Below are 16,940 nucleotides of genomic sequence, written 5' to 3' on the forward strand. Positions count from 1 at the left end.
CCAACCCTTTGCAACCCCATGGACTGTAGCCCTCCAGCTCCTCTGTTCATGGGATTTTCCAGGCAAGAATACTGAAATGGGTTGCCATCTCCTTCCCCAGGAGATCTTCCTGACCTAGGGAGTGAACCCACATCTCCTACATTGCAGGCAGATTCTTTACCACCTGGGAAGCCCCCACTTATAATGGACACTTGTAAAAAGTGATAAACTTATGTTAGATGTTTAGCTATCAAAAAATGCTACATATTTTTCCATGGGAGATATAATGTTCAGCTAGTATCACTGGTATAAAATTAGTTGAAAACATAATCTTGCCTGCAGGGTATTTTTCAATCTTATTGTGAAGACAAAACACTCATCTAATAGACAAGTTTACCAAGTATTGATTACACAGGGCAAACATTTAGATGATTGGGTATTATTAAAGAACCATCATTATTTTTCCACCTCATCTAGACAAATAGGTCCTAAAATTTTCACATTAATGGTAATAATTGGGAACTTAATAGATTATTTCATTGATGTCAACAATTAGGAATTTAATAAGATTAGAAATGAAAATGCCTGTTTAAGATGTGTGACTAAAGTAAAAGCATATGGAAAGGTTATTTTAAATTTAAATGAATTATATATCTAATAAGTTTATTGTGAAAGTAATAATGTTAAGAACAACACAAGAATTATAGGCTGTGTGCTTGTTTAAGTTATCAGTAAAACTTTAGTAATTTTAATTGTGCTTTTTTTTTTCCATTATGTAAGTATCTGCTTCCAAATAGTCACCTCTGCCACTAATAATGAAAGCTAAAATCTACTGAGAACTCATTATATGCCAGCCACTGCTATGAGCATTGTTACATGTATTATTATTCCCTGAGTCAGACAACACTAAAGTATAGGGCCTATTATTATTATTTTCAATTTATAGGCAGGAAATTAGAAAATTAAGAGTTGAATAAAATAGCTTACTTAAGATTGCATGGGCAGCAACCACCACAGCACGGATAGGAACCCAGGTATTTGGTCTCCTGAACCCTTATCTTTAAGCATTATATAGAATTGTCTTCCATTAAACAAGTACATATCTGACTTGGATAACCAATGATCTTTGACATTATACTGGAATGTCTGAAAAATAGCTCAACATTTTGCAAACTAAGTTGCTGATCTTCCTCTCAAAACTGACTTCACCCATTTCTTCCCCATCATAGTCGATAAAAACTCATCCAATTGCTCAAGCCAAAAAATAAACAAACAACAACAACAAAAACTTGGTAATTATCTGTGGTAGGAACAGAGAAGTACTGCCCACGTCTCCCTTCCAGGTAGGACTTGCTGCCTAGCTGTGGAGAGTGAGACCAGCAAATGTCCCTGGGTGTCAGTTCCTTTAGGATCTGCCTCAGCTGCAGAGAGGTTATCCCCACTCCCCATGTCTGCAGGTCAAACCCTTTCCAGGGCAGGGTGACCTGCCTCCAGTGACTGAAAGAGGCTTGACTATTTTTGCCCGACAAGATACACTTGAGGTTAAGACTCACGTCAGAGCTCCTTGCTCACTGGTTCAGCTTTGGAGGTCCAGCTCACAGGTAGACTTATTCCTCTACTCAGTCCTGCTCCCTTCCTCTTCTTTCATAGACATTAATTCCTAACAACACCTTGTATCCCAAACTCTGTCTAGTGTGTGCTTCTAAAGGATCTAAACTGCAACACCAGCCATGACTCTTCCCTTTCTCTCACACCCTACAACTAATTTGAATTGTCAAATCCAGCTTGCTCTTCTTACAAAATTTAGCCTTAATATTCACTAGCCACCCTGCTGCTGCTGCTGCTAAGTCGCTTCAGTCGTGTCCAACTCTGTGCAACCCCATAGACGGCAGCCCACCAGGCTTCCCCGTCCCTGGGATTCTCCAGGCAAGAACACTGGAGTGGGTTGCCATTTCCTTCTCCAATGCATGAAAGTGAAAAGTGAAAGTGAAGTTGCTCAATTGTGTCCGACTCGTAGCGACCCCATGGACTGCAGCCTACCAGGCTCCTCTGTCCATGGGATTTTCCAGGCAAGAATACTGGAGTGGGGTACCATCACCTTCTCTGACTAGCCACCCTAGTCCAGACTAAAATGTAAAGAGGTCGTGAGAGCAGTGCTCAATTATACCCCAAGCAGAAAGAACAGTTCAATAATAAGTATTCATGGAATGAATAAACTCTATATTTCATAAACTGATCTATGTAAAATAAAGTCATATCAATATAATTAACGATCACAATTTAAATTCATTGACATCCTTGGAAGAGATGTAAAGGAATCAGAAGTCTACTGATAGAATGTGGTTGTTGTTTAGTCACTCAGTTGTGTCGCCTCTTTTGCGACCCCGTGGACTATAATCCTCCAGGCTCGTCTGTCCAAGGAATTTCCCAAGCAAGAATACTGGAATGGGTTGGCATTTCCTACTTCTCAACCCAGGGATTGAACCCATGTCTCCTGCATTGCAGGCAGATTCTTTACCACTTAGCCACCCAGGAAACCCACTGGTAGAATGCTGCTGCTGCTGCTAAGTCGTTTCAGTCATGTCCGACTCTGTGCTACCCTATAGACGGCAGCCCACCAGGCTCCGCCGTCCCTGGCATTCTCCAAGCAAGAATACTGGAGTGCATTGCCATTTCCTTCTCCAATGCATGCACGCATGCACGCTAAGTCACTTCAGTCATGTCTGACTCTATGTGACCCCATAGACGGCAGCCCACTAGGCTCCTCGGTCCACAGGATTCTCTAGGCAAGAATACTGGAGTGGGTTGCCATTTCCTTCTCCTTACTGGTAGAATATCTACCTGCTAATCAATTCCCTGGAAAACACAAACAATGATTGAGACTGAGTAGGGTTTTTATTTACTCATACTCTGAACTCCAATCCAAGCATCTTAAAACACACACATTTAATTATTTTCTTACTGGTATACCAAATCACATTTTAATTTTCTCTCAACTTACCTCAAGCTCATCAAGGGCACTTCCCAGTGTTGCTGCCTGAGGTTCTGGTGGGCCTAACATGTTCTGGATGCCCTGTGAAGCATTTGAAATTACATTGAGGGCATTCTGAATTTCTCCACAAACTGTGTCCTTGCTAGCTTTAAGGGATGCAACATCAGAATGTTCCAAACAAGCTGAACAAATTGAATGAAGTATGGGTGAGTTCTCCTTCAATGAGGCCCGGGCACCTGCAATTTCATCCCTCTGATTTGGAGATTTTAGGTCCTGAGGAGAGAAATAAAAAGAGAGGTTATGGAAGAAAGATTTATACAAAGAAGCTCCATTTTTCTGCCAATATAAACAAAAAGATAATAGACACTAGGAAGTCATAACTATAAGTTAAACTTAAGAGCATAAATTATTTCTACACTCTTGAATCTGTTAAAAGTTCTATAAAGCTGAGATAATTAGCAAATAAAGGTCACAATGGTACGGATGTGTGATAACTAACTTTTACATGTGTCAGTCATATACTTATGTCAGAAAAATACTCTGGCATTCACATTATTAACTGAATTATAAGAGGGCTTCAATTCCAAGGATGCTGATTACCTATTTGCATACACATGATGATTCCATTTAATGTTTTCGTTAAAACTAAACCAGTTAAGGATATTAAATTAAACCTCACACCATTCAGCTATCTTTCATTCTTTTTCAGAAATACTTGCTAATAAATTAATCTTAGATCTTTCTTTCTTCAACATTTATTCAGCATATAGTTATTGAGCATTTAGTATATGCTAGCCCTTGTTCTTAGATGTCAAGTGCACAGAAGGGAATTATCCTATAGGGACCTTGTTCTCCTGAGGCTTATATTCTTGTTTGAGGGAAAGGGGACCGAAAGCAAATGATAAACTACATAAACAAATACATAAGACAATCTCAGGTAATGACAAATTCTATCAAGAAAACACAAAAGTGAGTGTCAGCAACTGACAAGAATAAAAGCTAGTTTAGCTTGGGTGGTCAGAGGAGATATTCCTCAGAGATGACATTTGCAATAAATACAAATAAAAAGCATTTCAAACAGTGGGAGGAGAGGAAAGAGAAAGTCCTATATAAGTGATAGTGGATCAAAACCAGCTCAAACCTACTGGAAAAATCCTTAGCAAGTACTATCTTAGCCAAGAGATGAACGTTAACATCATCAATGATGTCACAAGGATATCTTGTGATTCTTGATATATTGTGACAAGATGAGTACTTCACCTGCCTGGAATTCTCTCCAAAGCCCATAGTCTCAATCTAATCATGAAAAAACAACAACAAACAACCCAGATTGGGGAAAATCCTACATGATATCTGGACAGTATTCCTCGATTAAGATCATAGAAAACAAAGGGACTGGCTGATGAAGTATCACAGAGCAGGGGAAACTGGAGAGACATGAAAACTAAATGCAACATAGAACCCTGGATCAGATCCTGGAACAGAAAGAAGACATTAATGGAAAAATTAATGAATGCCGAATAAAGTCCAGAGTTTAGTTAGCAGTAATGCATCGATGTATGCTCATTGTGGCAAATGTAAGACATTAACAGTGGAGGAAATCAGAAGAGTAGATCAGAAATTTCTGTATTATCTTTGCAACTTTCCGAGAAATCTAAAATTATTAATATAAAATAAAAAGTGTAAAGAAAACTAACTCAAGTGAATTGAACAATAATTTACGCATTCCACACATAATATCTAATGTAATACTTATAAAAACTCATGGTACATATTATTCCTCTTTTTAAAGATGAGAAAACTGGCTTCCTTCAAGAGTGATGTCTCCAGGATCTTACGCATTAACTTGCCATGATTTGTTACACAGTGATTTGTATTTATTGCCTCAAAGGTAGTAATACCTTTAAAAAGTTTGGAAACTCAGAATTAGGGGTAGAAAAAAATCATAAACTATGCATTTAATTATTATCTGACATACCCCCAAATTTTATCTGTCAGAAAGTTAGGTATGGTATGGGTTCCTGGGCCAACTGACTGAGCTCAATGTAGCATTTCTTGCATTGTAACACAAACTGCTAAAATATGATCTTAACAGCTTCTTGCAGGGAAAGGATTTCTCTCACTTGCTATTATACAAGGATGAGGACTTGTGTTATACAATGATTTATAGTTTATAAAGTGTTTCTGGATAGTATTTCACTGATCATCACAACACCCCTTGAGGCAGTTAGGCTGGTGTTATCAGCCCCATTTTAACTAAACAGGTATTTAGTATCAGGAGATTAAAAAGCTGGCAGAAGAACTGAGATGTAAACTTAAATCTTCTGATTGCAAATCCCATGACTATTTCACAAGACTCTGCTACCTTTGAATAATGCTACCTGAGGCTAATAAATGGCTGCACTACTATATTTTAGCTCCTTCCTTTCTGAAAATAAAGGCTGTCTGCTACTTCAGGTGGGCTTTGAGAGAGATTCACTTTTTTACAAGATGCAGGGAGGACAGTTAGAAGTAGCTGTCAATTCACTGTTCATACTCATTAATTACCCAGAAAAGACACTGCATGGTTTTCCTGACTTGCTATGATTTCCCCTCTAGATTTCTGGTCTGGGTTCAAGTTTCAGCTCTGTCATCAGTATTCCAAGCTGGGCAAGTCGGCTTTTCAGTGTCTGTGTTTCCATCTGTAAAAATGAGGATAACTGTACTCCTGCCAACCTGGTAAGGGGGTTCAGTAAGTAGCATAACAGAATTGGAATATGCTTGTAAAGTAGTAGGGAATTACAGGAAAAGTTCAGAAATATTTTATTCCTAAAATTTATCACACTTGGGGCACTGTTTTTGTTCTGTGATAGCCCGTGATTTTCATATTCCCAACAGTTTTGTACAACTCTGTGTGTGTGTGTGTGTGTGTGTGCGCGCGCGCGCGCGCGCGCACGCGCACTCATTCAGTCATGTCCAGTTCTTTGCGACCCCAAGAACTGTAGCCTGCCAGGTTCCTCTGTCCAAGGAATTTTCCAGGCAAGAATACTGGAGTGGGTTGCCATTTCCTACTCCAGGGAATCTTCCCAACCCAGGGATCGAACTGACATCTCTTGCTTCTCCTACATTAGCAGGTGGATCCTTTATCTACATTTATCTCAATGTGACTTAGAGGAAAAATAATTTAATGTTTAAAAAGGATGTACACTCCTCCAAGGAATAATGACACCATGTATAAATATTCAGAAAGAACTGAAGAAAATTCTCCCATATTACAGTATAGCTATAACTATTTAACTTCTTCTGAAATGACTTACACCTTATACTTCTCTATTTAGAATGACAAGGTCAATGTTTAGGTAGTTTCTGGAAGATGAAAGTCGGTGAACATGTATTATTACAAATAAGCATAAAGTTAAAACATTATTCCTTTTACTCTGATAGTAGCTATATATATATCACTGTTAACTATGCTAATTTTTATGCTCTAGGAACTTTGAAGTTTTAAAAATTGTAATATATTTCAGCTTTTGAGCCTATACTTTGTTATCTCTGCCTAAAGTAATTTCAGAATTCTTAATGAGCACTGATAGCCTAAATAGCAAGCCAACAAAGCTTGTGAGAAAAGTTCAGTGAATGTAACAAAAATATCATATTATGGCAGCAGGTGGAAAAAGGCAGGTTACAGAGTTTAGGAAAGAAAAATTGAGAAGACAAGGTTATTTCTCCTAAAAGACATCCCAAAGGATAAATTTAATGTAGTAAATAAGCACACAAATAAAAGGACAGCTAATGAATGTCACACTTCTAAACAAAAGTTGTGGCTCTTTTGTTTTAACGATCACATGAAAGGTTCATAAGTTGTCTATTTATACTTAAATTTAAAGCCAGGTCAAAATAGGAATTAAATGGTAGGGTCAATTAGGGATTTCTCTGGATGAAGAATTGTAAAGAACTGCATCTTGAGGATTGGTACTTATTTAATATCTTTTTTTAATGCTCCAGAAGAAAAAGCTTACATGAGATTTCCAAGTTAGGGAGACATTAAATGCTTCCAGCTGATGAAGAAATACACAGATGGGACTTAAAAAGAAGATCTTACAAGTCTGTGCAAGTGGGTAGAGAAGCAACATATGAGTTTTAACCCTGGCAAGAGAACAAAATATATTTAGGGATTTTAAAGATCATAAAGTATAAAAACGGAGGGCTCTAAGCTATCAGTTAATTAATTCAACTGTTCATTCAACAGTATTGTTGAGCCCCCCTGTACATATCAGGCAGTGTGCTAAATGTTAAGCAAGCAAAATAAAGAGCTTACAGATCAGAAGGGGAAAACAAAAAATTTACATGGGAGTTAAAATAGAGTTATTGATAGCATAGAGGAAAGTTCTTCAGATTGAGGGGAATTGAAGAAAATTTGTCAGAGGAGAAGACTCTTAAACAGTGAGCAAAAATTATTCCTGTGAACAGTGTAGAGAAAACAGCATGTCCAAAGGCCTGAGGCATAACAGAGCAAGGAGCCTGCATGCTACTGCAAGTACCACTACAAGTATAGGGACACTGAGCAAGAATGGTGATGAATCCCTCTAGAAAGGCAAGCAGATGCCACGCTCAAGAACCGTGAGTGCTACAGCTCAGATGTGTGTTCTTCAAAGATTGCTCTAGCAGTGACCATTTAGTGACCAGAGAGAATGAAATTTCAGTCAGGAAGACCGTGCAATAATCCAAGCAAGAGACAGTGAGGGCCTAAATGCTGAACACTATTGCTAGCCCATAGTAGGATGGGTCCAGAAATATTTATGGGGAAAAAGGTAAGACACTGTGATACTTAGATGGGGAAGAGGAATGAAGGGATCTAGAAGCTTCTAGAAAATTGTTTTAACCACTGTGTACCTCGTGATGCATTCACTAAGATGGAGAATATGGGATGAATAATGCATTTGAAAGAGTAAGGTAAAGTACATTTTGTTATCTGCCAAATGTGAGATGCCAGCATACTATCCAAATAAAAATGTACTATACATGGATTGAGAATTGAACAAGAAATAGAAATTGGTGGATCAGTAGCTTATAGTTGGGAGCTAAAGTCATGTGTGTGGGAGTTACAGGGCCTTCACCAGGCCTTCACCAGGATAAATGTTACAAAAAAGAGAACCTGGGAGTAATCATAAGTTGTTTCTTGCAGATGTAAAACTGAAAGTTTTCTGGGCTAGCCCAAAAACCTAAATATGTATTGTAAATTAACAAAAAGGACATCAGAAGATATTGAACTCTCAAAAATAACAAAGAAGCAAGCAAAAACACATCCATATCTTAGAGTTTAGGGCCCCAAATACTGTGGATAATTATGGTCACTATATTCTAAAAAATGAATTAAAATTTTAAAAAAAAAGTGCAACTTGGAAGACTGTATGACTTCTGTATGAGGGAGCTAAAAATACAGGGTCAATTTTCTTCAAAAAAGGGAAATTTGTATTGGAGTATCCATGATTTTTTAACAGTATAGAAATTATAAATGAACTTTACAAGTTGTTGATGAACTTCTTTACTAAATATAGAAACAATAGATCAAGGAAGAAGCATTTTAGATTCTAGTGAAATCAATTAAAAATACATCTATTCATATTGCTGTCTCCCTCACTTTATTACACTTCCCTTGAATGCAAGCACATAGCTTAGTTATTTTTTAATCCATTATCTAGCAGTACACGGCACATATAAGGATCTTAATCATTTTTGAAGAAACAAATAGAAAAATTAGTAAGAAATAAGCAAGAGGAAGTTATACTCAGAAAGGGTAAGAAACTTGGGATATGATTATTTCAAGAAAACAAATATATGGAAAATATACATAATCCAGAGAGTCTAGACAAACTTGCACATGATAATTCTACAAAAAGCTAAAGAGTACAATTAAATTATATCTATCTTTACATCAAATTTTAGTGAAGTCACTGATACAACTGCTTTGGAAAACTGATAGTGTCTACTAAAGTTTAATATATATGTACATTCCCACAAGCCAACTTTGTTCCACTCCTGGGAGAAGATACACATTTATGGAAATATTTTCATGTTCACTAAAAGTCATATACAATTGTTCATAGAAATACTCTTCATATAGACCCAAATTAGGAGCAACCCAAAGTGATAAGAATGAACAAAATGCAGTTACATGCCACAATATAAAATATGGAATGAAAATACCAGACATAAAGAGTACATATTAATCTTATTTGAGTCTGTCTATATAAAGTTCAAAGTCAGCAAAGCTAATCTATAATTTAGAAATCAGTATAGTGTTTATTCTTTGAGAGTGATTAGAGACTAGAAAGGGGCATAAGGGATCATTTGAATTCTGGCAATTCTCAGTGTCTTGCCCTGGGTACTTGTTACCTTGGAGGTGGTATGTTTAGCTTGAAAAATTAATTGACCTGTATGCATATAGGCTATACATTTCATGAATGCATATTATACTTCAATTTAAAAAATTTATATCAAAAATCAAACAAAACAAAAGTGTTACTAAAGCCAAGCACATAGTCACTGGTATAAAAAGCTATATAGACCTGTTATGTTACATTTCCCATGATAGATGAAAAAGTTGGATATGAAATACATTTGTAAATATCATCGACCCATTTAAGGACTTCTGTTTAAAACAGAAAAAAATCTAAATGGTTCAAAAATAAGAAGGGAAAGTTCCTATAACTTGGCCATTCATTTTCTATCCATCTGAAAGAAATATAGTATGCATTAATCTATTATTTGCCTAAAATTTATATCTAAAAATAAATATTATCTGAAGTCATCTATCATATGATTATAGTAAAAGGAATAAGCAGAAAGCACTAAAAAATGAGCTACTTCAATAAGATCCACTTGCTGTGCTTCATGCTTCCTTCCATTTGTGCATATACTTTATCACTTAATCTAATAAAAATTCAAATATCTGTAAGTCAGAAAACTTTTCCCATATAGATTAATTAGTACCTGTGAGAGTTATCTTGAATTTTAATATCTAGTCAAGGATCAATAATTATCATTATCTTTATAATTCCTTATATAAGTTTCTGTAACTCACTTGAGAGAAATAAATCATGGCTTCCCAAATATTCTGGCATATCTCAGAAAATGAATAGAGTTACTTAGTATAAATGGGATCCAAGCCCAGGGACATTGATGCAACTTCTTAGTTAATAATACTTTACATTCATGGAGTGGTTTATCCTGCTTAATATGTTTCCAGTTATTCTTTCACAAAGAATACCTTGAGAAGATATAAAAAGTACTATTATTTTTTAAATTAATAAAATGTGGTATTGCTGATTGTTTCTAGTAAAGCCAACATTCATTAAATAGCTGTAATGCTTCCTACAGGGAAACACTATTTTCTCTCATTTAATGGCCCAGTTATGAATAAGATCCAGGATTGGCTCCTATATTAACGCTCTTTCTACCCAACACTATTTTTTTTGTTATTGTCATTAGCTTCATTATCTCTCACAAAGTCTGTCTAAGGACAGACTGTAGGTTCTGTAGTGGCCCAAAAGAAAATACACATTTTAGGCATTCCTTCCTAACAAATAATTGTCACACCTAATACAACTCAGATAACAAACTTATTCCTTAACTCAGTTTTAGAATAAGGCTGATAAGAAAACCTCAGGCCAAAATTGTAACACTATAAATTAAACTGTGATTGATAAGGTTATTTATTTTGCCAAAAACATATTTGAAGAAAGAGTAAAAGTATCTTCTTGACCTTTTTAATCTACTATCGATAAAGGAACAACTCTAAACATAGCAACTTAGTAATGATAGCTTAATGGTTGCTTTTCCCAGAGGTTAAAAAAAAAAAAAAAAGAACTGTTTGGCTTTTTAGTTTAATTCAGCAGCCCTGAAACACCTGCTACAAAGTATGACTGCAAAGCTAAATCTATAAACTCAGGTGCTTATTTTAAGTGTGAAGCATGAATAGCCCAGATGTCAGTCAACGGAAAGTGGTGAAGCTCTCATACACTAGAGAGTATCTAGCCCATTTAAAAACCATTCAAATCCAACTGTAGCCAAACAAACTACAACAACAACAACAACAAATCCCTGATCTCTACTCTAAAATTCTAGCACAGATGCTTGTGAAAACCTTATGAATGCAGCCTCCATGATTTATATTTACACCATATGTGTATCTGACCTTGGAAGAGATTGGAAGGATGGATAATACATATCCCTGGGCCTGAGGAGTCTACCAAACATGAGGTGAGGCAAATGCTGGGCAACTCCAAGGCAGGAAGTCTGTCTCATAATGAAAACAGCATGAGCTTTGGGGTTACAATTCCAACACAAAAACATTCCGATAGGAGGAGATTTTGATTGTCATAACTAACCTTACTTCAGCTACAACACGGGGATGATAATTCCTACCTTCCAAGGTATTAATGAGGTTACCTAATTTAATGTGAAATATTTTCCAGAATTTTCTTATATGACCTCTCTCTGTGGCAAACTCTATGGTAAACTATTGGCCATATTCCCTCCTTAAAAGTTTCTCCTCTGTCCTCTTAGATGACAATGAATACTAAATTTAGGTTAACAGGAAGTGACCTCTCTACTGAGTTCCAGCAGAATAACTCAAGTTGGATCTCAAAATAAACATGTCCAAAAACTGAACCCATTGCTTTTCTTATACACACTTCCAAAAATGTTTCTCCTTAAACATTCTCGGACTGAAGCACCCCAATTCCCAACTCACTAACAATAAACTTAAGGAGTATCCTTGACTCTTCCATTCCCTCATTCCAATCATTAGGTAAGATCTGTTATTCTCCCTATCAAATACTTCTCCAGTAAGTACCCTTTGTTCTTATCCTCATTACTAATAGTAGTCTAGAGGAAAAATGATTAGGGAGAAAATGGAAAAAGTGTGACACAAGGAGGAGAGAAAAAAATCACAGAAATATTAGAAACATTAGCTTTTTGGCTAATACAATATTTTGTCTATGATACAATTAGAGGAATCTCTCTAAACTTCAAATATGATCCTCACACCCCAACTTGAAATTTTCAAATGGCTTTTAATTCAACCACAATAAATTTCATATTGTTTATTATAGACAAACATGATCTGACTCCAGCTTCTCTAACTTCACTTTCTACCACTTCTCTCACAGGAACCCTTTCCTCTAGTCACATAAAATCACATGAGGTTGTACAGGTGCCTTTGCATGAGCTATGCCCCTACCTCTCCTCATATCTCCTGCTGCGTGTCGTTTATCCTTCAAGACATTCTCACATTCTGTCGTCTGCAGACACACTCACATGTTCCAACAGTACTTACATAGCACTAATCTAGCACTTATTAAACCATTACCATTGGCTATATTTATTCACTGACATATCTATGTTTCTCACTGAATTATGAGTTCCTATTGGGGCCCAAATAATGTCCTAATTCTTTCATTCCCTGGGCTTTGTATACAGAATGACCAATTAATTAATAACATCTATCACCACTTTAAAGACATCGGAAAACTTTGAGGGTTACTGCCTTAAAATAATTCACTTCTCCAGGAGATAAAATTTCTAATTCTTAAGAGGAAATCACAACTGTAAAGAGCTAAGTTACACTCATTCTAGAATGGAAATATTCTTCTTTAATTGTGTTCCCAATTAGGCTAATTAGATTTCCCTATGAACTATTCTTCCAAGTGTTCTGGCCTAGCTGCTGATGACAGTTTTTACCACTTACATGCAAGGGTGTCATTCAGTGCTTATTGCTGTGTATCTCAGGTTGTTCTGAAAATACCTAATTTCTAATTACATTCCCTAGCAGGAAGCAAGACCTTAAGCAGAATGCATGCAGGATGTCCCATATTTAACATGTTTTTAGAAAGTTAAGTTAGTGTTCTCTACATTAATCAATAATCAGATCTATTTGATTGAGGAAAACAGAAATAACTTAGGTTAATAATCTGGTTAAGTTTTAAGTATTCTTAGATGTTGATCTCAATAAAGTATTTATATAGTAGAACTGAACTAAGAGCTATGAGGAAATACAAATACAAAGTAAAAATAAGCTCCCACTCTGAAGTCCTCCACTCTCTGGAAATTATTAAATAATACATGTTAAATGGTGAAGAAAATTAGTGGGACAGATCAGAATTGTAACAGGAACTGTAAAGAAGAGCAGGGCTCAGCATTAAAGAATCCACCTGCCAATGCAGGAGACTCGGGTTTGGTCCCTGGGTTTGGAAGATCCCCTGGAGAATGAAATGGCAACTCACTCCAGTATTCTTGCCTGGGAAATCCCATGAACAGAGGAGCCTGGTGGGCTACAGTTCATGTGGTTGCAAAGAGACAGACATGACTTAGTGACTAAACAACAAAAAAAGAAAAGCATCGGTAGCTTAAGAAATTCTTCACAGAGAGGCATGTGAACATTTCAAATTTATCAGGTAAAAGAGAGTAAAAAAAGCTGACTTAAAGTCAGTTGGCTCTTGAGACTTCCCTGGTGGTCCAGTGGTTAAGATGTTATACTTCCAGGAGGCATGGATTTGATCCATGGTTAGGGAACTAAGACCCCAAATGCCATGGGCTGTGGCCAAAAAATAAAAACTAATAACAACGAAAAATAAAAGTCAGTTGGTTCTCTAGTATGCTTCTCAAACAGCATATCAAAACCTGAGCTCCTGATAATACCCCTCGACCCTCTACTCCCAGTATTCATCAGTTCAGGAAATGGCAATTCTTTCAGATGTCCAGGCCAAAAAACGTTTCAGCCTATACTGCTGTTTCTTTCAAACGTCTTATCTGTCTTGTCAGCAAAATTTGTCAGTTTTACTTTCATTTATTGAGAATTTGGCATCTTATCACCTCTAGCATGTCATCAGTTCACTGCTTTGCTCAAACTACCCTACACACCTTTCTGACCTCATCCTTACTACTCTCCTTGCTCACTATGATCCAACAACATGGACCTCCTTGCTGGTTCTCTAAAACTCAATGCACATCGCACCTCTACCTTAGGCTATCCCATCACTGGCACACTCTTCTGGATCTGTGACTTCTCTTACTTTTGAGTCTTTACTCAAAAATCAACTTTTCAGCAAGGCCTCCACCCTCTATCAAAAAATTCAACAATTTCACTCTCAATATGTCATAATCCTTCTCTGCCTTATTTTCTTCATATTACTGTTCATCACTAATACACTTTATATTATTACTACTTACCATGTTTGCTTTCTGTCTTATTCAATAGAATGTAAGCTTCATGGGGGCACATGAAATGTATTTGCCAAATGCTCATTAATGAATGAATGAACATCAACTCAAATTAAAATTTTGCAATTACTTTGAAATATCTCACACATACAAAAATTATCCTATCACATATGGGAATAAAATACCAGAAAACTGTGTAGTTATACCTAGGAAGACAGATGAAGGACACAAAAATAGACAGCACAAAACTTCCTGCTTACTTTTCCCTCTTATTCCAGAGATAGATTTCAAAACAAGTTTACCTATATATATATATATATATATATGTATTATGATTTGCTTCTGAGTTTTACTTATGTCATATTTCATACTTTCCAGAATGCATACAGAAAGTTCTGAACTTAAAACATAATGGCTATGGCTGTAGTTTAAAGGTCAATTGTATATGCCTGTCTATTAGAAGGTAAGTTATATTTAAAATCCAGATCCCTAACTAACAAAGATTTTGCCTTACTTAAGAACTAGATAGTGTGAATGTATCTTCTATACACTGAGTATCCACTGTTTAGTTTTTGCCAATTTAAATACTCACATCTCTAGGAATGGCTGCAATCCACCCTGGTATATAAAATAAATTAGCATTCTTGCACTCTGGATAAAAGTATGTGTTTAGCACCAAATGGAATCAGCAGATGACTAAATACTCTTTTTTGCCTTGTTTCCATAATAAATACAACAGATGCAAAATGCTGGAATGTGGACAGCTCCTAGAAGGATGGTGTTTTCCTCTAATGCAGAAATAACCCATTCAAAAACGCATTCAATAAAACACAAGAATCAGCAAGAACCACCTGGTTTATTTATTGCCATCAAGGTGATGATGGCAATAACTATACCACAAATACCTCTGTAGCCCAAATGAAGTATAAGACTGTCTTTGATATTAAGCATCACTAATTATCTTATAAAGTTATAGCAATGGTAATTCAAGTCCAAGATAAAGGATTGCCACATAAATGATTTAGAAAAACTATAATTCACACTAAATACTGAGCATTACCCAAACTCAGGAGACAGTTAAAGACATGAGATATGATCTCTAAAATATGAGGTAATAGAGGCGGACCCTTTCAATATTAAGTATGAAAAAAGTACCTTACTAGTAAGACCCAATTCCATCATATCACCTCTTTAAAAGAATACTGCACAAGGAATATGACAGTACATCACCCTTCATTCCATAAGGTTCTCTAGCTCCTACTACCCAAATGTAAGTTGAATTTTCATTCCCATATTTATTCACTGTTGGATATGTAAGGAATGAATACTCAGAGACATTCAGTTTCAGTCAAAGAAAGACAAAGATATTCTCTAACTTGATAAAGGGGAAAACCCACAGTAAGGAAGATCATGTGTGTGCTTAGTCACTCAGTCGTGTCCCATTCTTTATGACCCCATGGCCTGTAGCCTGCCAGGCTCCTCTGTCCATGGGCATTCTCCAGGCGAGAATACTGGAGTGGGTTGCCATGCCCTCCTCCAGGGGATCTTCCCAACCCACGGATCAAACCCAGGTCTCCCACATTGGAGGCAGATTCTTTACCATCTGAGCCACAAGGGAAGCCCAAGGAACATCATACTTAATCTAAATGCTTAAAAGACTAAATGCTTTCTGCCTGTGATCAGAAATAAGACAAGAATATCCTCTTTCACTTCTATTCACTATCTAGTAAAATAATTTAAGAATGGAAAATAAGCAAAATGCGTCTAAATTGGAAAAGAAGTAAAACTATCTATTTGAGTACAACATTATCTGGTATACAGAAATCCCAAGAATTTTTTTTTTTAATTAGAGTTAATATATGAGATGAGCCGTGTTTCAGGATACAAGGTTAATGTACAAAAATTAATCATATATCTATACATTTAACAACGAACAATCTAAAAATAAAATAAAGGAAAAATACTATATATAATAAAATCAAAAACATATTTAGTAATGAATCTAACAAAGTAAATCCAAGACTTCTACACTGAGAGCTATGAAAAAGATACAAAAATATTAAGAGATTTAAATAAGCAGCAAAACTTTTCATGTCATGGAATGAAAGACAGTAGTATTTTGATGGCAATAATCCCCAAAACTAAACTATAAATTCAGTACAATCCCTATCAGAATGCCAGTTGTATTTATTGTAGACATTAACAAGATGAATCTAATATTCTTCTAAAAAGGCAAGGAACCCAAAATAGCCAAGATAAACTTTAAAAAGAACAAAACTGGAAGACTCATACTTTCTAACCTCAAAACTTACTAAAAAACTACAAGAAAGCATGATACTGGCATAAGTATAGATATATAGATCAATGGAATAGAATTGAGGTTTAAAAATAAACCCTTAAGTTTATAGCCAATTAATTTTCAACAAAGGTATGTAGACAAACCACTGGAGAAAGAAAAATCATTTCAATAAATAGTTCTGGGACAACTATATCAGTTCAGTTCAGTTCAGTCGCTCAGTCGTATCCAACTCTTTGTGACCCCATGAACCGCAGCACGCCAGGCCTCCCTGTCCATCACCAACTCCCGGAGTTTACTCAAATTCATGTCCATTGAGTCGGTGATGCCATCTAACCATCTCATCCTCTGTCGTCCCCTTCTCCTCCTGCCCTCAATCTTTCCCAGCATCAGGGTCTTTTCAAATGAGTCAGCTCTTCGTTTCAGGTGGCCAAAGTATTGGAGTTTCAGCTTCAACATCAGTCCTTCCAA

The 16,940-nt window shown here is 36.2% G+C and overlaps 1 protein-coding gene across 2 annotated transcripts in view; it reads right to left on the reverse strand.

The window, feature by feature from the left end:
• The window catches only part of CTNNA3 (catenin (cadherin-associated protein), alpha 3), a 1,923,005-nt gene that overhangs the window by 1,458,303 nt on the left and 447,762 nt on the right, over nucleotides 1–16,940 (reverse strand). For both annotated transcript variants that reach the window (XM_010852148.1, XM_010852149.1), the window contains exon 6: nucleotides 2,981–3,244. In XM_010852148.1, the coding sequence (XP_010850450.1) occupies nucleotides 2,981–3,244 (264 nt within the window). The remainder of the gene's footprint in view (nucleotides 1–2,980; nucleotides 3,245–16,940) is intronic.

This window comes from Bison bison, unplaced genomic scaffold (assembly GCF_000754665.1).
Source record: "Bison bison bison isolate TAMUID 2011002044 unplaced genomic scaffold, Bison_UMD1.0 scf7180017864309, whole genome shotgun sequence".
NCBI classification, from domain to species: domain Eukaryota; kingdom Metazoa; phylum Chordata; class Mammalia; order Artiodactyla; family Bovidae; genus Bison; species Bison bison.